This window comes from Haliotis cracherodii, unplaced genomic scaffold (assembly GCF_022045235.1).
Source record: "Haliotis cracherodii isolate W230 unplaced genomic scaffold, xgHalCrac1.p SCAF_12, whole genome shotgun sequence".
Taxonomy (NCBI): domain Eukaryota; kingdom Metazoa; phylum Mollusca; class Gastropoda; order Lepetellida; family Haliotidae; genus Haliotis; species Haliotis cracherodii.
In genome coordinates, this window is record NW_027266267.1 from 19,673,262 (window position 1) to 19,696,975 (window position 23,714).

The 23,714-nt window shown below is 44.2% G+C and overlaps 1 protein-coding gene across 1 annotated transcript; it reads right to left on the bottom strand.

The window, feature by feature from the left end:
• Positions 1–1,858: 1,858 nt before the first annotated feature.
• On the bottom strand, positions 1,859–22,537 carry LOC139458233 (serine/threonine-protein kinase Chk1-like). Its single transcript, XM_071239601.1, has 14 exons — positions 22,432–22,537; positions 21,332–21,426; positions 17,444–17,543; positions 16,326–16,449; positions 15,123–15,187; positions 14,607–14,676; positions 13,793–13,981; positions 13,001–13,105; positions 10,472–10,570; positions 8,039–8,147; positions 7,023–7,188; positions 5,395–5,526; positions 4,566–4,667; positions 1,859–2,672 (listed from the first exon to the last, which is right to left on the bottom strand). Exons 2-14 carry the CDS (start codon positions 21,394–21,396, stop codon positions 2,568–2,570), a joined length of 1,431 nt encoding a protein of 476 aa, XP_071095702.1. The 5' UTR covers positions 21,397–21,426; positions 22,432–22,537; the 3' UTR covers positions 1,859–2,567.
• Positions 22,538–23,714: the final 1,177 nt, after the last annotated feature.

Below are 23,714 nucleotides of genomic sequence, written 5' to 3' on the forward strand. Positions count from 1 at the left end.
CTCAAGTGTGAAAAGTTCCTGTGCAGAGTTGCTTTTCTTAAGCATGCAGGAACGTAGAATCCCTAGATTTGTCCTAACTACAGTTCATGGTTTGTCAGCACCATCCACCCATTCAAAAGTTGTGCAGAGCTTGTAAACATCAATGACACCTACATCCCGGTTATTGTGGGTTCAAATCCCAGTTCGCCCCTATTATGTTTCTTGGATTGTCAGCACCATACCCATGCTCGTTGGTTTCACCAAAAGTGGTAAAGGTCTGAGACCTGTATCACTTCGGGCTTTCCTCCCACATTAAGCTGACACGCCGTGATATAACTGGAATACTGTTAAAAGCGGTGTTAAACCCAACTCACTCCTCAGTTATTGTTGTTTGTTGTTTAGCGCCACACTCAGCAATATGGTCTGTAAATAATCGAGTCTGGAGTTTTATGACAATCCAGTGAATAACATCATGAACATCAATCCACGCAATTTGGATCGATGACATGCATGAACCAAGTCAGCGAGCCTGACCACCCGATCCCGTTAGTTGCCTCTTACGACAAGCATAGTCGCCTTTTACAGCTAGCATGGGTTGCTGAAGACCTATTCTACCCCGGGTCTTCACGGGTCCTCCCCTCAGTACACCAGTGTGCACCTAATACAGCATAACACAACAAACACTGCGCCATCACAAGGGTGCCAGTTGTCGTCATAGGTCTATGGAAAACATTACAAACCAAATGATTTCTACAATACATAAAATTTTATTTCTAAAGATGTTAGTGAATGATGATTGTGGCGACATGATTCATATAACAAAAATGGATCAAAATACTGTTCAGTGATGTCTGTTCAACACACCCATTTATATGAATATTTGGAATATATTATAGATTTCCACTACTTCAGAGTGAGTGAGTTGGGTTTAACGCCGCTTTTAACAGTATTCCAGTTATATCACGGCGTGTCAGTTTAATGTGGGAGGAAAGCCCGAAGTGATGCAGGTCTCAGACGTTTACCACTTCGGTGAAACCCACGAGCACGGGTATAGTGCTGACAAACCTAGAAACATAATCGGGGTGAACCGCGATTCGAACCCACGATCATAGGTTGCCCAAGGGAGGCAACTCAGCACAGCGAATTGTGGCGCCTTAGACAACTGGGCCACCCGTGCCCCCTACTACTTCACAGACCCTGCTGAGGTAACAGTGTTGTAGCAAGTCAGCTCATGACCCACCCTGAAACACCACCTGAGCTTGTTGCTTAATATATATATATGTGCTTCATGAAGCCTACTAAAAACTAATACTACTTTGCCATACCACAACACATATAACATTGCTAATTCAATCATACCTTATATCCCACAAAAAAAATGCAAAATAATTTGTCAGAACACTTTCTCTGACCTGAATGGTTCGTTTCACAATCATGAGTGAGTGAGTATGGTTTTAAGCCGCTTTTAGCAATATTCCAGCAACATCACGGCGGGGGACACCAGAAATGGGCTTCACATATTGTACCCATGTCGGGAATCGAACCCGGGTCTTCGGCCTGATGACTGAACGCTTCAACCACTAGGCTACCCGACCGCCCTTCACAATCATGAAATCAAATAGGACAAGTAGTTCATGAAACTCCAACGACCATGGTGCCCAATGGTACGAACCCACGGCACCAAATAGTATATTACATTTCAACAAACTAGAACAAAAATATGAAACCCAGTTTACTCATCACTTTCAATAAATGGCGCTCTTCACAATGAAGTCTGGAAAGTCACAAGGAAAGGAAACACAGCACTATTGCAGAGTAGTATTTACTGGTGAGTTCAATACAAATACCTCCCTCCACCAACACGAGTCTCTGAGTTGGGGTGGTAGTACTAGGCACACAAAACCACCTCAGGTCTTCTGCAACAAGGTAGGATTCGTGTCCTGTCCAGCCCATAGAAAACATTAAATTATACGTTAAGGAAAAAGTTGAAATATTGTTGCGACTTCTAGAAACTAGAATTAAGGCAGGCACAAGTCCATATCTGCTGACGTGCATGGGAAATTTGCTTCAATAAAACCCCTTGAAACTTTGACCTATTTGGGTTTATTGTAAGTACACAACCTGCAAGTGTTTAGAAGGCAAAGACCAATTCTCATTTATGTGAACATATCTGACAGCTTCATAACGATTCATACCAGGTGCTCATTTGTTAAATTATTCAGATCTTGTGGGTAAATGAAGACTGTTCCAAAACACACACAAGTCAAGGGAGATAACTGATACCTGCAGTCAATCCTAGAACCAGTCTGACTTGGCATATCCTGGTTTTATGGTGGAGTATCGCCACATTTGTACACCCTAGTACCGGAGCTGACTCTAACACGTTGTATCTTCTGTACATAGCCGCACAAGGTGGCCAGTCTGTCTGTCTGTCTGCTGTCTGCATTGTGGGTTCTGTTGTTGAGGCAACATTCAACACCATGTTGTAGAGGAGTTCATGTATCTAGTGTTGGAGCAGTGTCGAGCAGTGTCGAGTCATCCAGCTGGCTTGCTGCTGTTGGTGGGGACCACTGCTACATCGTGGGACATCATCTGGTGGGATGCAGGGGCCACATGGGGGGTGCCTTGCGGATCACCGCCTTCATCCTGTCCTTCACCTTCATGAAGTGTTTCTTGAACTCCAGACCATCCCCCTGCGAACAAATAGATGCAAATGAGTGAGGGGGTGGCTCTAAAAGTAATATTCCAGTCATAAGGACAGGGGGCATCTCAAATGGACAGGGGGCATTGCATGAGGTCAGTGGCATGTCATGAGCATAGGAGGCATGCCATAATGACAGGGGGCATCTCATAATGACAGGGGGCATCTCATAAGGACAGGGGGCATGTCATAAGGACAGGGGGCATCTCATAAGGACAGGGGGCATCTCATAAGGACAGGGGGCATCTCATAAGGACAGGGGGCATGTCATAAGGACAGGGGCATGTCATAAGGACAGGGGGCATCTCATAAGGACAGGGGGCATATCAAAGGATTGTGTGTGGGGGGGGTGGGGACATGAGCATGTCATAAGGACGCGGCCTTGCAGATCACTGCCTACATCCTGTCCGTCACCTTCATGAAGTGTTTCTTGAACTCCAGACCATCATAAGAATGGGGGGCATGTCAGAAAGACGCAACACCAAGAGTAGGCTTCCAGTAATTTACCCATGTATGAATTCTCATGAAGAGCCAAGTTATCAATGAGTTCAGTCAATCATGGGCACAGACATGCTGCAAGGAAAGCCTTTGACTGAAGGGGAACTACACAACACTCAAACTGGCAGTCCAGCAAGTTTGAATCAGATCTGTGATACATACAGCACTCCACTGGTCTGTTAATCAGACTTCAAAATAAGCACCTGTCCGTAGGCCCATGGCAAGCAGTTCTTGAGTCAGGCCCCTAGTTTCAAAGTTACATGGGTCCTTATGATCTGCAGTATATTTATGTGTCGATCTTTTTGTCACAATAAGCTGCAGTTTTTTAAATGAGGGCCTGAAGAGTTTAGTCAGGGCCTGCAGCTTCTAAAATCTGAAGGGTCCGGAAGGCAGCCTGGCAATTTTATTTTTTCTCAAACACTGCAGTTGATTAACCCTCCTGTCTGAAGTTGGTTGGTTGGTTTGTTGTTTAATGCCGCACTCAGCAATATTCCAGCTATATCGAGGCTGGACCAGACAATCCAGTCATTGATATCATGAGCATCGATCCATGCAATTGGGATCGATGACATGCATCAACCAAGTCAGCAAGCCTGACCAGCCGATCCCGTTGGTCGCTTTTACGACAAGCATAGTCGCCTGTTACAGCAATCATGGGTTGCATGGGTTGCTACCCCGGATCTTCACGGGTCCCTGTCTGAAGGGCAGGATGTTGAACATCTTAACAGTAACATAGGTAGGGATCTTCAGGCGGTACTTGGAGTTTCCAGAATCTATATACATTGTCTTCTATCAATAAATATTTCAACATTTAACAGTGAGCTATTGTGAGATTACAAATACAAGTAATGTACCTGTTGCTTATATTTTTAACTTTTCTCAAACACCAAAGTAAAAGAGTGAGTGAGTGAGTTTGATTTTATGCCACGTTTAGCAATATTCCAGCAAAATCATGGCGGGGGACATCAGAAATGGGCTTCACATATTGTACCCAATTCAGGAATCGAAACCGGGTCTTCGGGGTGACGAGTGAACGCTTTAACCACTGGGCTACCCGACCGCCCCCAAAAGTAAAAGACCTTTGTCTGATGAAATAAATTCAAATAATACTTGTTTTATTTTGTGACTGGGATATTGGCTCTGGTTGATTGAATCCTTAAATCGAAAAATTTGGAAAGTGTTGTCCAATTATGTGTGGAGTGGAAATGGATGCCACTGCGAGGTGATGAGTATTCCAAGAAAGGAACCCCTCTCAGTGCTTCGAAGACGAGCTGTTACAAAGCTGTTAACACTTATCACTTGGATCAAGACTCACAACAATTTATCCTTAACTGGAAAAGAAACTCTGAAATAAACAAAGCAGAATTTTTCGTTAGTGTTATGTCACCTTGGAGAGTCTGAAGTCTACCAGTAGGTTATCTCCCATGTCAATGATGCAGGCTTTGAACACCAGGGGGTTGTTTCTCTTGTCCTTAGTTGTGACGGTCAGCTGTAGAAGTGAGCGTGAACCATATTACAGCAATCTTAAAAATAGACTTATCAAGGGATGACATATTCTGCCATTATCAATATATCAATTTGCATGATGAGATTACGTTTTTGTTTGTTTGTTTGTTTAATGCTGCACTCAGCAATATTCCAGCTTTATGACAGTGGACTGTAAATAATTAAGTCTGGTCCAAACAATCCAGTGATTGTCATTATGAGCATCAATCATGGCAATTGGGATCGATGACATGCATCAACCAAGTCAGCGAGCCTGACCATCCTATCCCGTAAGTCGCCTCTTACGACAAGCATAGTCGCCTTTTACGGCAAGCATGGGTTGCTGAAGACCTCACATGGGTCAGATCACACAGTAGTAGCATTGGGCAGTTTGCAACTGTCTATGTTTTTTCAGAAGCAACATTCCAAATCATATAGTTCATATGTGATTTTACAACTGGTTAATATACTGAATAAAAAATGTTTGGAACTGAGAAATATTTTTATATACCGTACACATCTCAATAAACTCAGTCTTCACTACAAGAAAATATCCCTAAAAATATTCATGATCCCCAACTGTGGTTTTCTCTGTATGTGTCACACTTCATGAAATACTCCAGGGTGTCGTTGTACAAAACAACCTTAGCTCTACGACTGTTGCAAGTCTATGTTAAGGTGTGGAGTTACGATCACCAAGCCAGGGAACTTCTTGTGGCTCTGACGCTTACCATGCTGGGACTGCTCTTCTTCCAGGTGTAGCTGAGGCTGTCGAACACCTTGTACATCTCACTCAGTGTCTCGTCCCGGCAAGTCTTCACAAAGAACCGCGTCATTCGTCTCACCAGTTTCTGCATGGGAGTCTACAGTGGGGAAAACAAGATGGGGTCTCAGTCACCGGTTCTCTAATGGTGAGTGAGTGAGTGAGTAAGTTGGGTTTAACACCGCTTTTAACAGTATTCCAGTTATATCATGGCGTGTCAGCTTAATGTGGGAGGAAAGCCTGAAGTGATGCAGGTCTCAGACGTTTACCACTTTGGTGAAACCCATGAGCACGGGTATGGTGCTGACATACCTAGAAACATAATTGGGGTGAACCGGGATTCGAACCCACAATCATAGGTTTCTGGCGTGCCCAAGGGACGCAACTCAGCACAGCGAATCGCGGCGCCTTAAACGACTGGGCCACCCGTGCCCCCGGTTCTCTAATGGGCAGTTATAGGTGTACAAAACAACCTGGATTCATTCCAAGTATCACGGGTAAAACACTGGCGCAATCTCATTAAATTCACAGTATTAGAAATTGGCACTCGTCCTATAGTCCTTGCCAAAGTGCCCAATAGTTAAGGTATCACAAGGATACCATAAAAAATTGCCATTTTTAAGGCTTTTTTTTGTGCTATAGGAGGACTAATGGGCTAAAAATATTAGTTCCTACAAAACGAAGATCTGCGGACATCCCATTACAGTCATCAGAACGACCTTTCACGACATTAGCCAATCAGAAAGCAGCTTTCTCAAGCTTTATGGCACTAGTTTCAAACTGGCGGCTTCCATTCTCGAGTACACTTTGAAAATTATTTTGACGAGGTTGCGATTGAACATTTGAAAACTGAAACAAAAGTACACTGTGGAATGTCTAAAAGAAGGCCAAGATTGCATGGCAGTACTTCCCACAGGCAACACAGAGTCTCTACCAGTCAAATGTTTATCCCATTGAAGCGAGCGATAGATGATGATTTTGATGGAATCAGTCGACCAGCCCGTTGTTCGGAATACCCTGTGCTAACATCTTCAAGGTTGCATCATATTAGTTTGTTTGTTTGTTTGTTGTTTAACGCCGCACTCATCAATATTCCAGCTATATGACGATCTGTAAATAATTGACTCTGGACCAGACAATCCAGTGATTGATATCATGAGCATTGATCCATGCAACTGGGATACGATGACATGCATCAACCAAGTCAGCGAGACTGACCACCCGATCCCATTGGTCTCTTTTACGACAAGCATAGTTGCTTTTTACGGGAAGCCCCGGTGTGCCCTGTATCTGGCTACTCAGCAGCATCTTGTCTGCCTGTACCAGCCGGGAGAAGCTCATCTACTGATTGTTTACCTATGTACATCCCCGCACTTGTGACGACCCCGATGTGCCCTGTATCTGGCTACTCAGCAGCATCTTGTCTGCCTGTACCGGCTGGGAGAAGCTCATCTACTGATTGTTTACCTATGTACATCAACTCACCTGTGACGACCCCGATGTGCCCTGTATCTGGCTACTCAGCAGCATCTTGTCTGCCTGTACCGGCTGGGAGAAGCTGATCTATTGATTGTTTACCTATGTACATCAACTCACCTGTGACGACCCCGGTGTGCCCTGTATCTGGCTACTCAGCAGCATCTTGTCTGCCTGTACCGGCTGGGAGAAGCTCATCAGGTGGTCCTCCCCAGTGCCACTCTCAGTTACCTCCCCTTGTGAGTCAGCCCGATAGGCCATCGGCTGACTGCTGGATACCGTGGCCCTGGAGAACACATCACGCATACACATCATACTCCAACATATGTATCAGAGGTGAGGTGAAATTGGGTTTAACATCACGTCCAAGATTATTGCACTTATATAGCGACGTGCAAGCACGTGTTTGTGTGTGTGTGGCTGCTTGTACTAGTCCGAACTGATGCCGTTTATAGTGCTAGCTCACTGAGATACCATGCCGCAGTTTAACATGAAAACCATAAGAGAGACACAGTATACTGACTCCGAGCCGACCAAATGCCGAGCGCTAGACAGGGTAACACAAAGGACCATCTTTTAACGTCTTTTGGTCTGACATGGCCGGGGTTAAAACTCCGGAACCTTCTCCTCTCCGGACGGATGCTCTACCACTAGACCATGGGAGGCAGTCATATGTATCAGAAGAAATGAATAACACTTTTTGTTAACTTGTCCAACTTATTGCCATCTTAGGCAAAGTTACATGGAATCTAAATTTTACATCTTTCCAAATATTCTGAAGTTTAATACACTACTTCCATCGCAAGACCCTATTATTAATATGAATACAGCACAGTACTTGTTTTATGCCAATACTATAAGAACACAAATACTCCAACATAGACATTATATTAAAAATGCTTTTGTTCAAAAAAAGCAAAAAAATGCGTTTTATTTTTTAACTGTTTGCACCTTAATTGTATTTCATTTGTACCAGCCGCAATATAACTGGAATAATGTTAAAAGCGGCGTTAAACCCAACTCACTCACTCACTCACTGGTTTGTACCTAAAGGCCGTGGCCTACAAGTACTGATTAAAGTGAAAAGACACACTGCCTGCATACTAATGTACGATGTCATGGCAGCTCCTACTCACCCTGGGGAACAGCCAGGCGGGGTGGTGTCCACCCGGGAACACATCCGCTTAAACACCCCGGGGCCGGACGGGGAGTCGGTCGGTGAGCCGGACGCCACACGAGATAGTCCTGCACAAACAGTCGCAAGTCTTGTACACAGACGTAAGAGCTTATTTGTGTTAATGGTCAGTTGCTCATGACTGAAACACTTGTACAATAGTCAGTGCTGTGGATGCTATCTGCACTGAATGTGTAAATTAGAGTTAGCTCCCTTGGTTATAAACAAACAGAAGAGATGACATCATTGGAGAAGTTTTGCAATGTTTTTCTAGAAGGCTGGCTGTACCAGCAACACATATCTACCTGCCCAGTGAGGAATGGGTATAGCTGTATATTAACAGTTTATCACTATCTTATTAACAGGGAGTCTACAATCCCTACATGAAAACATGGACGAGCTGCCAGCTTGTAACACTATTCCAGATTCAGGAACAGAGCACGGGCTAAGTCTGGACATTCCTAGAGCATGGACATGTATCAAAGGGCGTGCTACTTATTGCTGCAGCCACCACTTATTTCACCAGTTGTATTGCCATCTGTGATTGTACACCTGGACATACCGATTTCTGGCTTAACCTGTGTCCGTGAGTGTCTAGAGTTTATGAATGTTAACGTCCATGAGTGTCCACTGTCCGTGAGTGTCTACCGGCCATGATTGTCTACCGTCCATGATTGTCTACCGGCCGTGAGTGTCCGACATCCGTGAGTGTCTACCGATCGTGAGTGTCCACTGTCCGTGTCTACTGTCCATCGTCCATGAGTGTCTACCATCCATGAGTGTCCACCGACCGTGTCTACCGTCCATGAGTGTCCACCGTACATGAGAGTCTACCGTTCATAAGTGTCCATTGTCCGTGACTACTGTCCACCGTCCGTGAGTGTCCACCTTCCGTGAGTGCCCACCGTCCGTGAATGTCTACCGTCCGTGAGTGTCTACCGTCCATGAGCGTCCACCGTCCGTGAGTGTCCACCGTCAATGAGTGTCCACTGTCCGTGAGAGTCTATCATCCGTGAGTGTCCACCTTCCGTGTCTACTGTTCATGAGCGTCTACCGTCCGTGTTTACCATCCATGAGCGTCCACCGTCCGTGAGTGTCTACCGTTCGTGAGTGTCCACCATCCATGAGTGTCTACCGTCCATGAGTGTCCACCGTCCGTGAGTGTCTACTGTTCGTGAATGTCAACTGTCCATGAGTGTCTACCGTCCATGAGTATCCACCGTCCGTCAGTGTCCACTGTCCATGACTGTCCACCCCATGAGTGTCTACCGTCCATGAGTGTCCACCGTCCGTGAATGTCTACCGTCCGTGAGTGTCTACCGTCCATGAGTGTCTACCATCTGTGAGTGTCCACCGTCTGTGAGTGTCTACTGTCCATGAATGTCAACCGTCAATGAGTGTCTACTGTCCATCAGTGTCCACCGTCCGTCAGTGTCCACTGTCCATGAGTGTCCACCTTCCATGAGTGTCCACCGTCCGTGAGTGTCCACCATCCATGAGCGTCTACCGTCCATGAGTGTCCACCATCCGTGAGTGTCTACTGTCCGTGAATGTCCACCGTCCATGAGTGTCCACTGTCTGTGAGTGTCCACCATCCATGAGTGTCTACCGTCCATGAGTGTCCACCATCCGTGAGTGTCTACTGTCCGTGAATGTCCACCGTCCATGAGTGTCCACTGTCTGTGAGTGTCCACCATCCATGAGTGTCTACCGTCCATGAGTGTCCACCATCCGTGAGTGTCTACTGTCCGTGAATGTCCACCGTCCATGAGTGTCCACTGTCCGTGAGTGTCCACCGTCCATGAGTGTCCACTGTCTGTGAGTGTCCACCATCCATGAGTGTCTACCGTCCATGAGTGTCCACCATCCGTGAGTGTCTACTGTCCGTGAATGTCCACCGTCCATGAGTGTCTACTGTCCGTGAATGTCCACCGTCCATGAGTGTCCACTGTCCGTGAGTGTCCACCCTATGAGTGTCCACCGTCCGTGAGTGTCCACCGTCCATGAGTGTCCACCGTCCGTGAGTGTCCACCGTCCATGAGTGTCCGCCGTCCGTGAGTGTCCACCGTCCGTGAGTGTCCACCATCCGTGAATGTCTACCGTCCGTGAGTGTCTACCGTCCGTGAGTGTGTGTCCACCGTCTGTGAGTGTCTACCGTCCATGAGTGTCCACCGTCCGTGAGTGTCCACCGTCCGTGAGTGTCCACCGTCCGTGAGTGTCCACCGTCCGTGAGTGTCTACCGTCCGTGAGTGTCCACCGTCCGTGAGTGTCTACCGTCCGTGAGTGTCCACCGTCCGTGAGTGTCAACCATCCATGAGTGTCTTCAGTCTGTGAACGTCTACCGTCCATGAGCGTCCTATCATCCATGAGTGTCTACCGTCCATGAGTGTCCTACCTCTCTTGTAGAAGGTCTTCGTGAACCACTGATGCTTCTTGATCTGTTCCATCTTGTACCGCTTGCTGGCGTTCTCCACTAGTAGTTTCCGTAGCAACGCTGCAACAGGGGAGATAACTTGCCCAATGTTACAGTCTACTTTCAGCTAAACATTCCACCTAGAATTTGAGCCCATTTGATATTCAATTTCATTTTTTCCAACAGTCAGAAGCACAAATGTTTTTTTCAAGCAATTTCCATAACATTTTTCCCCCAAGATAAAATCCCCAACCCCTCCACAAGAATATCAAATGGTTGGTACTTTATCAATGGAGAGGGAGTGTTGAACAGTATTTCACTTATATCTTGGCGCGTGGGCGGAAAGCCCAAAGTGATGCAGAGCTCAGACAATAATCTGTATTACGACGAATCTGGTAATCAAACACATATTCATTGCATTCTGGCGCTCCTAAGGGAGAGAACTCTTAGACGAATGGGCCCCGATTCTTTAAGAGCAGATCATGATGTCCATATATTAGTGTTCATATACTACTAAAAAATGGTTAAGGACCACCTGATTCATTCATATCAATATAGTTAATTACCGTATTTTCTTGAGTATAGTGCGCACTTTTTTTTCCAAAAAACACAGCTGTGTTGAAGGGGGTGTGCATTATACACGAATTATGAGTTTTGATGGTTTTTTCCCCCATGGAAAGACATTACCGTGAGCACGAAACACCGGAAATACCATGTCAACAAATCCATACTGAAGTTCGCAAATTATTCATGTAATTACACTGTCTGGCTATAAAAAGTGTTCTTTGTATATCTGGACTTATGTTTGTAACTTATTTCATTAATTTTATTCAAAATTCCTTTTAACATGTTTAATATTGTTTTTATTAATTTCGGTGAAATCGTGTGTGAAGCGATCGGAAGATCGCACAACTCACCGTTATTAACAGCAACCACGGTCAGAATACCGCTGTTGACGCCTTGAATGAACTTTAGTTGACAGAGAATGGATACATATATCATAAATGACATACTTTGACTCGTTAAAAGTCATATTTGTTTTTGTTTGACGATTCAATGTCAATATTGAAATTCTCGCGATCACGCGTGCGTGAGTCTTGACGGTGACTGGTCAGACTGGTTCCATGTAAAAAATAATACCCAGGAATAGCGATCAGCTGCTTTGCTTAGGGTTATTATTATTTTAAATATGTTTAGTAAAGGCTGCATATAATTAAGAAAATAATGGAATATATTATTCCTGATAAAAAAAATAGTTTCAGATACAATTTTTGCCGATCCTTGCATTAAAAATCCTATAAAGTTATATCATTGGGTGTGTCTTGACCGAATCACCGGTCGATTCCAAGAAAACGTGTGTACAGCTGATTGCTGTTTCCGGCTTAGTTTACGAGAAAATACACAAGGTAATTCTTAATCCCTGGATATAAAACAATAAATACTATTTAAACGGTAAATAAACATGTCTGGTGATTTTTTTATCTCAAATTTCAAATTTGTACTGACAAAGTTTCTCATCACCCGTTCGTTTGCCAGACTTCGCCGAAAGGGTACGGTGTAATTTTTTTCTGCGCATAATATTCAAATTTCTTTTTTTTTCAAAAATATTGAACCCGCTAGAGGGGGGTGCGCATTATACTCTAGAAAATACGGTACTACAATTAACATAATTATCATATTCGACGTAATAAGCGCCCAGGGCGCTCTCAAAATTAGAAATAGGGGGCTCCTATTAGAATATAATTTTGGTGAGATTAAAAACGAGGTTGAAAGATTGTAAATTTTGTGGTTTCTGCTGACATCCTGAAATGATATAAAAGAAGAATCTGTGCGTATTATACACAGCAGATATATTTTCGAGAATTTTCTTGCCCATAATTAAGGGTGCATATAACACACGAGTGCGTATTATACGCGAATAAATAAGTCTTGTGTACATTGATCAATTCGGAAAGGTTGCTAACTGGGATTGTTCACTAGCCATTATATTAGCAAATAACGCCGTAGGCGCTTATTACGTCAAATACGGTATAGTAATATGACAGAATTGGGTGGTCCTTAACTTTATCTAACTAGTAAATGTTATGAAATGGAAATTCTTACAAATAGGTACTGCCTTCAATTTCAGCAATGTCCAAATCAAATTTGATTTGTGGAGGGAAGACTTTACTATTCCTGCAGAACATTTTGGAGTAATTTCAGAACTGTCCATTTGACATTTGTTTGTTTAAAGTTTAAAGCCCCACTCAGCAATATTCAAGCTATACGACGATGGTCTGTAAATAATCGAGTCTGGACCAGACAATCCAGTGATTGACAACATGAGCATTGATTCACGAAATTGGGAATGATGACATTCATCAACCAAGTCAGCGAGCCTGACAACCCGATCCCGTTAGCCGCCTCTTACGACAAGCATAGTCACCTTTTACGGCAAGCATGGGTTGCTGAAAACCTATTCTACCCCTGATCTTCACGGGTCTATTCTGCAGGTACAACTATTGTGCTCACACAGTGCCAGATTGTCGATCTTGTTCCAGGGCGTGAGGGTGATCTTGCAGTCCTTCCAATCACAGTACTCCTGACACCCGTACGTCGGCTCATCCCATGGCAGCTCTACAACAGCAGGCAGCAAACACGCTACACATACATTCACTAGTGGAAACGTTACATAGCAGGGTACATATAGGGTGTACCCATAACGACAATATCGATACCTCCACAGTCCATGAATACTTCCAGTCCATGAATACCTCCACAGTCCATGAATACCTCCACTGTCTATGAATACCTCCACTGTCTATGAATACCTCTACTCTCTATGAATACCTCCACTGTCTGTCAATACAGCAAATGTCTATCAATACCTTCTCTGTCTATCAATACATTTGCTGTCTATCAAAACCTACTCTATCAGTACCTTCGCTGTCTATCAATAATTTCGCTGTCTATCAATACCTTCGCTGTCTATCAATACCTTCACTGTCTATCAATACCTTCACTGTCTATCAATACCTTCACTGTCTATCAATACCTTCTCTGTCTATCATTACATTTGATGTCTATCAATACATCCACACTGTGAGTGCTATTTAAGCAATGGACCAGCCATGTCACGGCAGCATGTAAAGCCTGGACCAGACAAACCAGTGACTGAAATCATGAGCAACACACCAAACCACTCCATCAGCCAAGTCACAGGACCTAAACACTTGATCCCCATATTCAACTTGTGCAACTGCCATACCCTCCTATGACCTATTATTCCTAGGAATCCAAGGCTTGGTCAGAGAACTGTGTTACCTCCTGCGAGTAACGCCACCAGGACGACAGCACACGACCAGATGTCGGCCGGCTCTGCGCTGTAGGGTCGGCGACTCAGTACCTCCGGGGCGACGTAGGGGACGGTGCCGCAGCACTTTTCCAGCATCCTCACCCGCCCCTGGTAGCGGAACACCGTCGCCAGGCCGAAGTCCGAGATCTTCAGCTTATCTAGGGAGAGGCAAAACAACACACATCAATACTATGTTGGAACTGCTGTCTAATCATGAAATAGGTCTAGCCACCATCTGTTGTCTTGGAGATGAAGGTTAGGCAACAATTTATGTACTATTCTACATCTGATAGGGATATTCGGAGTGTCCAGGTGGACAATCTAACTGGTTGTTGTGAATACACAATGCCGTTTAGAAAGTGGTCAAATGTAAGTGATGTTATATTTGGTATAACATTTTCTTAGTAAAGTACAGATTCTCGTACTTTTGGTTGAGTCCCGTCCGGGATTCGAACACACGCTGCCAGAGTGAGGCACCTAATCGCACAAAAAGTCAGCAATCTAACCCGCTCAGCCACCGAGGCTTCCACAAAAATGGAAGTCCGACAACTTGTAGTCGACATCACATACTTTGTGTACCCCTCTGACAAGTGTAAATTGTCACGGCTCCCATGGCTGAAAGCTATGAATACACAATGCCATTTAGAAATTGGTCAAATGTAACTAATGTTATATTTTGGATAACACTTTGGGTTAGAACGCGGACTTCGTATGCTGGCGATTAGGTGCCTCACTCTGGCAGTGTGAAGCTTTACTGCGGTGACTTCAGCTGTTTTATCTCACCAACATCATCAAGCAGCAGGTTCTCTGGCTTCAGGTCTCGATGTGTGACGCCGCGGGAGTGGAGGTACTCCTGAAAGACACACATACTCACATGTAATTGATGGAGGTTTCTCCTTGGATGCTGTCACAAATGCATGTTTCCATACACAGAGGGATGCTTAGGATTGCTGCTATAGTATCAGAATCTATGGACCCTTAAATATTTAATTCTGAACAAGCACCCATTAACGTAACCCCTCACCAGTTCCACAACCAGCCGATGGAAAACCCCTAGGAGCCACCCCACCCCTGCCACCAGCTGATGGAAGTACCCCTAGGAGCCACCCCGCCCCACCCCTGCCACCAGCTGATGGAAGTACCACTAGGAGCCACCCCACCCCACCCCAGAATCATCACACTCCTACAGAGGTACTCACCACCCCCGCCACCAGCTGATGGAAGTACCGCTGAGCATCAGCCTGACCCACCCCACCCCACCCCACCCCAGAATCATCACACTCCTACAGAGGTACTCACCACCCCCGCCACCAGCTGACGGAAGTACCGCTGGGCGTCAGCCTGGCTCATTCCGACATCAGGTTCTGCAAGAAGAGGTGAACTATATAGAATTGTATAGGAAATAACCAGTGATGTTCAGAACAATAAAAGACTAATTTAAGGCCACAAAACTTTAATCATTAGAGTCTTATCAATATTCTCAAACTTTTGAGTTGGTATGAGCTACTGACACACAATAAGACAACGTTATTCCTGACTTATTCTGTCAAACAGCTCCCTCCACAACAATGTTATTACTGACATATTCTGTCAAACAGCTCCCTCCACAGCAACGCTATCCCTGACCTATTCCGTCAAACAGCTCCCCTCCACAACAACGTTATTCCTGACTTATTCTGTCAAACAGCTCTCTCCACAACGTAATTCCTGACCTATTCTGTCAAACAGCTCCCTCCACAACAATGTTATTACTGACCTATTCTGTCAAACAGCACCCTCCACAACAATGCTATTCCTGACCTATTCTGTCAAACAGCTCCCTTCCACAACAACGTTATTCCTGACTTATTCTGTCAAACAGCTCGCTCAACAACAACGTTATTCCTGACCTATTCTGTCAAACAGCTTCCCTCAACAACAACACTATTCCTAACTTATTCTGTCAAACAGCTCCCCTCCACAACAATGCTATTCCTGACCTATTCTGTCAAACAGCTCCCTCAACAACAACGTTATTCCTGACCTATTCGGTCAACCAGCTCCCTCCACAACGTTATTCCTGACCTATTCTGTCAAACAGCTCCCTCCACAACAACGCTATCCCTGACCTATTCCGTCAAACAGCTCCCTCCACAACAACGCTATCCCTGACCTATTCTGTCAAACAGCTCCCTCAACAACAACGTTATTCCTGACCTATTCGGTCAACCAGCTCCCTCCACAACAACGTTATTCCTGACCTATTCCGTCAAACAGCTCTCTCCACGACAACGCTATCCCTGACCTATTCCGTCAAACAGCTCTCTCCACAACAATGTTATTCCTTACCTATTCTGTCAAACAGCTCCCTCCACAACAATGTTATTCCTGACTATTCTGTCAAAAAGCTCCTCCACAACAATGTTATTCCTGACCTTTTCTGTCAAACAGCTCCCTCCACAACAACGCTATCCCTGACCTATTCTGTCAAACAGCTCTCTCCACAACAACGTTATTCCTGACCTATTCTGTCAAACAGCTCCCCTCCACAAGCATATTCCAGGAACAGGTACTGGATCTTGCCATCCTTCCGGAAGCCGTAGAACTTGATGATGGCTTCGTGAGTCAACATCCGATGGACACAGACCTAAGTAAAAACAGTGGGAACTACCTTATTACAGTGAGTGAGTTGGGTTTAACGCTGCTTTGAACAGTATTCCAGTTCCATCACAGCGTTTCTTCAAACGGAAGTGATGCAGTTCTCAGACGTCTACCACTTTGGTGAAACCAACAAGCAGGGATATGGTGCCGACAAACCGAGAACCATAATCAGGCCAAACCAGGATTCTGGCGTGCCCAAGAGATGCAACTCTGCACAGCAAATTGCCGCACCTTAGATGACTGGGGCACCCATGCCACCCTATTATTACAGGTAAACTATTGCTTGAGAATGAGTGTGTGAGTGAGTATGGTTTTACGCCCCTTTTAGCAATATTCCAGCAATATCATGGCGGGGGACACCAGAAATGGGCTTCACACATTGTACCCATGTCGGGAATCGAACCCGGGTCTTCGGCGTGACGAGCGAACGCTTTAACCACTAGGCTACCCGACCGCCCCTAATTGCTTGAGAGAGTACACAAAGCTGTTGTCAACTATACAACTAATTCACATATACATAGACCTGTGAATTAACAGCACAACTAGTGTAAGTGTTATTTTATAATTTTATATATAATATAATATGAAAAACCAATGTCAGAGATTCATCGTCTCGATAATCCACCCAGCAGATTCCACAAAAGGTAAAATAGAGGTGAGAATTATATGAATGGATCACTGCAAATCAGTGACAAACAATATTGACATACTTAAGTACAGTCATTTATGAGAGAAACATAGTTTGCAATGTAGAGCTAGGTTACCTGTAGATTAACATGTTGAACCCCGCTAAATTGAATTTGGAAATGAAGGCTGACGTCATATCGGCTGTCTCAATCAGAGGGGGCTTATTGTGATTTGACAGCCTCTGATTGACCAATCAGAATCAAGTTTTCAAATTCATGGTAGAATGACAATTATACATGAGGATTCTCATTAACAAATCGGTCAAGGTAGATAACTCCAGAGAGGACTCCCACCTCCTTCCGCACATTCTCCTCTGCTGTTGGGGTCTTTTCCAGGTTGATGATCTTCACAGCAACAGCTTCCTGGGTCTCATTGTTGACAGCAAGTTTCACCCTGGACAAAAGGAAACACCATTACAGCAGCAGGCCCATCTCAACAGCAGCAGGCCCATCTCAGTGAGTGAGTGAGTGAGTAGGGTTTAACGTCGCTTTTAACAGTATTCCAGTTATATCACGGCGTGTCAGCTTAACTCTTTCATCACTGGCTGCCCCAGAGTTATGTCCCTTGAAACCCTGCAGTCCCTGACACTGACAAGGCCTGTACACTGGCCTCCCTGGCAGTATTATTAGAAAATCACACCATCATTTTTGATGCACTTTTTCTACCAGAAACTTGCTTTTAATATACATTGATCATATACCATTGTAAAGAGGATTAAGTATACTTTAATATTCTTTGTTGTTATTGTCTCTAACCTTTGTCATTATCTAATTACAGGTGTTTACAAGTGAAATAAAACTTGAAAACACTGAAAAAATGAAAACAGACAATGAATTTTGGCTCAAATTGTATTAAAAATCACAAAACTAAATCACAGATACAAGGTAAACATAACACAGTGGTCTTGTCATCTTGGACGGCACAGGTAATCGCAGGTGTTACAGGTAAATTCTCTTCATGCACATCTGTAAACAAATAAACAAGTTTACAACTCTTGGTACTGACTTTGTTTTCTATACTGATGTCACATATTACTTATGATACACCTACAGCCTCTTAGGTAAACTCGTTAACACAGGTAAACTTGTTAACGCAGGTAAACTTGTTAACACAGGTAAAAACAAATATTTGATTTATTTTGTTCTTTTTCAGGATTTGAAACAAAAATTAAGTATTTAAGTTTTTAAAAAGTAATTTATCACATTACATGATCATTGAACCACAGCTACTATAAGAATGACATCACAGGGAAGATATCACAGATTGATCTGAAGAGGAAAAGATTGTAAAAGGACAGAAAGATCGTAAATTCAAGTTCTGCAAATATAAAAGTTGTAATAACATATTTACAATACACTGCTATTTACAACTGCATAATAAATTAAATCAGTACTTTATTAAATCAATTAATAAATAAATAATTTATACAGTTACTAAAATTTAAATTAAGATGTAAAAAACAAGAGAACAAACATGATTATAGAAATAAATTTTATTCAAATTGAGCGAAATATAAGGACATACGACAAACCGGCAAACTACAATTCGGATTGCGATCAGAAAAATAATTTAAAAAAAAAAGAAACAAATACGTCATGCCACTCACCTTTGTTGTTGTTGTGATCGCTCGTTCACGTGTAGGCTGCATTCTCATTCGTCGCACTGATAATCCGTTCAAACACAGAATCATTGTAAAACAGTTGGAAAAAATCAATAGCATGACTCTTCACTCACCGTAGGTGTCAATATATATATATTCTTGAGTCCGGTCGCCTCTTCAAAATCCCTCATGTCTCCACTGTTGTGGTCCCTCTGCCACTCCCATTCTTGAAAGTTGGCGGGGGGGACACCTCGTCGAAACCGTCAAAATCTTCACCAAAATATTCGCGAAATTCCCTCTCCCCTTCGCTTAAATTATTCAATTCAAACACATTATTATTCCCGATAGAGTCGTTGTTAATCATCTGATCGTTATCCGAATCGTAGTTGGCCGCCATTACGCTTGATTTACGATTCAAGCGAGAAAAATACCTGTCGCGAAAACAGGTGACATCCGCGATTTTCGCGCCAAAAAGACGGGGAAATTCCATAGAATGACGTGTCAATCACGTGTATATCTCGTTTCCATATTTAGAACGAGATTACACACGAGAAAGGAAGTAGAAAGAGCGATTTTGTAAACACGCTCGCGCCGCCCGATTTATCGGGCAGCCGGGTGTGGGGCTTGGACAGTTCTCGCCCGATTTTTCGGGCAGCCGGGTTCTGGGACACGGTTTATGCTGCCCGATAAATCGGGCAGTCGGGGCGAAAGGGTTAATGTGGGAGGAAAGCCCCAAGTGATGCAGGTCTCAGACGTTTACCACTTCGGTGAAACCCACGAGCACGGGTGTGGTGCTGACAAACCTAGAAACATAATCGGGGCGAACCGGGATTCGAACCCACAATCATAGGTTTCTGGCGTGCCCAAGGGACGCAACTCTGCACAGCAAATCGCGGCGCCTTAGACGACTGGGCCACCCCTGCCCCCTAGGCCCATCTCAACAGCGGCACCATCAAAATGTTTCATTGAGAGTAACTTTACATTGTACATATTACATATGTACCAGGTGAGGTGATATGGGGCTTAACATCGCGTCTTGGACTGTTGCACTTACATATATAGCAGCATGCATGCATGCACATGTGTGTGTGGCTGCTTGTACCAGTCTGCACAAATGCCAATTTTATAGTACTAGCCCACTGAGATACCATGCCGCAGTTGGTTGGTTTGTTGTTTAACGCCACACTCAGCAATATTCAAGCTATATGACGGCGGTCTGTAAATAATCGAGTCTGGACCAGACAATCCAGCCATTGACATCATGAGCATCGATCCACGCAATTTGGATCTATGACATGCATCAACCAAGTCAGCGAGCCTGACCACCCGATCCCGTTAGTCACCTCTTACGACAAGCATAGTCGCCTTTTTACGGCAAGCATGGGTTGCTGAAGACCTGTTCTACCCCGGATCTTCACGGGCCGTACCATGCAGCAGTTGAATACCGAACTCAGCCAGCATACAGACTCTGGGCTGGCCAGTCCTTGTTTTATCCCCTGAATGCCAAGCACAATTCAGGGTAACAAGTACATTTTAACGTCTTTTGGTTCTCCGCGCCGATGCTCTACCACTAGAGCACGGAGGCTCTTTACTCACTCCCGATATCCTCCCTCCCCCACCACCTTCACAAAGCAACCATGGCAACACAGGGACAACTCACTTCCCATATCCTCCCCACCCCCCACCATCTGAACACAGAAACCATGGCAACACAGGGACGACTCACTTCCCATACCCTCCCTCCCCCACCACCTGCACAAAGAAACCATGGTAACACAGGGACTACACAGGGACTACTCCCTCCCCTACCATCTGCACAAAGAAACCATGGCAACACAGGGACTACTCACTCCTCCACCACCTGCACAAAGAAACCATGGCAACACAGGGACTACTCACTCCTCCACCACCTGCACAAAGAAACCATGGCAACATGGGGACTACTCACTTCCCATACCCACCCTCCCTCCCCCACCATCTGCACACAGAAACCATGGCAACACAGAGACTACACTGGGACTACACACTCCCCATACCCTCCCTCCCCCACCACCTGCACAAAGAAACCATGGCAACACAGGGACTACACCCTCCCCTACCACCTGCACAAAGAAACCATGGCAACACAGGGACTACTCACTTCCCCACCACCTGCACAAAGAAACCATGGCAACACAGGGACTACTTACTCTTCTACCACCTGCACAAAGAAACCATGGCAACACAGGGACTACTCACTTCCCCACCACCTGCACAAAGAAACCATGGCAACACAGGGACTACTTACTCTTCTACCACCTGCACAAAGAAACCATGGCAACACAGGGACTACTCACTTCCCCACCACCTGCACAAAGAAACCATGGCAACACAGGGACTACTTACTCTTCTACCACCTGCACAAAGAAACCATGGCAACACAGGGACTACTCACTTCCCCACCACCTGCACAAAGAAACCATGGCAACACAGGGACTACTTACTCTTCTACCACCTGCACAAAGAAACCATAGCAACACAGGGACTACTCACTTCCCCACCACCCGCACAAAGAAACCATGGCAACACAGGGACTACTCACTCCCCGTACGCTCCCTCTCCCAGAACCTGCACAAAGTCCCAGCCATCAACAAATGCTGTCACCATCCTCGTCTCCTCACATCACTGACAGGAACACTGCAAATAACAACATCAGGGTAAACAAGGATATTCACTATTACTAAAAACTGAGCTGAATCTCATACTTTTACACTAAAATCAGGGACAGACACCATCGCTAGAAGACTAGATAGAGGGACTTGCTTACTCCTCATATCTTTTAATGAGTGGGTGAGTTGGGTTTTCCAGTTATATCACGGCGTGTCAGCTTAATGTGGGAGGAAAGCCCAAATTGATGCAGGTTTAAGATGTTTACCACTGACAAACCTAGAAACATAATTGGAGCGAACCGGGATTCTCACATGTCTGACCCACAATAATAGGTTCCTGGTGTGCCCAGGGGATGCAACTCTGCACAGAGAATTGCGGCGCCTCAGAGGACTGGGCCACCCGTGCCCCCTATCTTTTAATGAAACGACCTATGGACTGGTTAGATTTAGCCACTGGTGGACTAGTAGCAATTGGCCCATTTAATGGGTTTTGCTATATGCTATCATTGTAAGGACTAGTGGACGAAAACTGTTAGTTTCTAAGACTGGTTTGATTGGCATTTCCTAGAGGACAGAACTTATGGATAATAACTTCTTAAATATGCATTACAGCAATTTATGGATAACATTTCGAATATGATTTATAGCAATTTATGGATAACATTTCGAATATGCTTAATAGCAATTTATGGATAACAACTTCTTTAGTATGCTTTATTATAGCATATGCACGTGTGTGTGTGTGTGTGTGTGTGGCTGCTTGTACTGGTACCTTGTCACACATTTCGATCGAGAACCTATCAGGCAACACATATGAGAAAACCTAGTCAAGTACGTGCCTGTTAAACTGTAATTTTCCTCAGAATGAGTAAACAGACACACAATTTTGCAGTAGGCATGGTGACGTAGCGATCACACAAACTGAACCTGCCAACTGCCTTGCCGGATGTTGTTGACATCACAACTAGAAATAAGAATAACCTCATCTAGCTGCGTGTATACACAATCTACAACGAGACAAGTGCCTAAATACCGTTAAATATAATATCAAGTGTGATATTATTCAGCATCTGTGTTCAATAGCTAAAGAGACTCATAGTCGTTTCCTCCACTCGTGTTCCCATTTTGTGCTTGCCGCCATTGCTGTTTGTCACGTGATTTTCTGGTATCACGTGATACATATAAATAGGCCCTGGAAACAGGCGAATCCGTCCTTCGTGATTTGGGAATGCGAAAAAAACAAAACAACAACAACGCAAATGCACAAAAGATGCAGTAACGTATTTTTTTACTGCAGTCCTCAATCGCTTAAACTGATATTGTGTGATATTACCAGATATTGTGTAACTGTGAATAGAATGTTTGATGACACCGAACGCTTTCGACTCATATGTTAAAATTCTGCAGTGTATTTGGCGAATTCTGCGGTAGATAAATGCAAAATTCTGCATGATTTCCGCACAGAATTTTCTAAAAGATCGGTACATGCCGGAGTGGTCATTTCAGCATATTTAACATATTCCGTGACCCCGGAATACAACGGTGACTGACGTATGTTGTGGACGTACTCGCAAAACGCTCCAATATCTCGACACGCATATCCCCTAAAGCAAACAGAAAGTCTTGAGAGCTATAATCCTGAAACAAAGGCAACTTACTTTTAACTTAACTTGCCTAATTCTCACGATGTGAAGCAATTAAATAATAAATCTAACATTTCGTAGATGAAATATTGACAGAGGTATACGTTAGCCATTGGACACACAAACAATCCTGAGTTGAAATGTCGGAGGGGAAAATGGGAAGTTTTAAATTCCTGAATAACCAAACAAAAACACCAGTTCAACAGTATTTACTTTTTTAAATGAGAAGTTACGAACCTTTGATTAGTTATGTTACTGAAACGAATCTACATTTGAACCAATTCCTGGTTTTGTCGTGGAAGTGAAAAATCTATCAAGGCACAAGTTCAGCACTTATCTGACTTTTGTGCCAAGTTTCAAATTAATATTGAAAGAGCTTATGTGTTGAAGATATTGCCAACACGTTGCCCAGGAAACCCAAACAATATATATTTCTTAAATTCCTATATAGCAAATGGCGTCACGAAGGTAATATAATATATATGTAATAATATTAAACAGCTTATGCTTCCTTGGAAAAGCAAACACCGAAAAGTAAAAAATGCACTTTCAGCACTTGACTGGTGTGTATGCAAAGTCCCACGTTAATATTATCATTAAAGTAAAGGTAAAGTATATGTACAACGCAAATACAGGGTAGGGGTCATTCGTGATCTCGACACTTTTATGACAG

Coding starts and splice junctions, on each gene's coding strand:
- LOC139458233 (XM_071239601.1), bottom strand. CDS start 21,396: ATGGTGACAGCATTTGTTGATGGCTGGGACTTTGTGCAGGTTCTGGGA. Junction 10,571..13,000: donor GATCGACAATCTGGCACTGT/GTGAGCACAATA, acceptor CCCCTGTTGCAG/CGTTGCTACGGAAACTACTA. Junction 5,527..7,022: donor GCACACCGGGGTCGTCACAG/GTGAGTTGATGT, acceptor TCCCCACTGTAG/ACTCCCATGCAGAAACTGGT.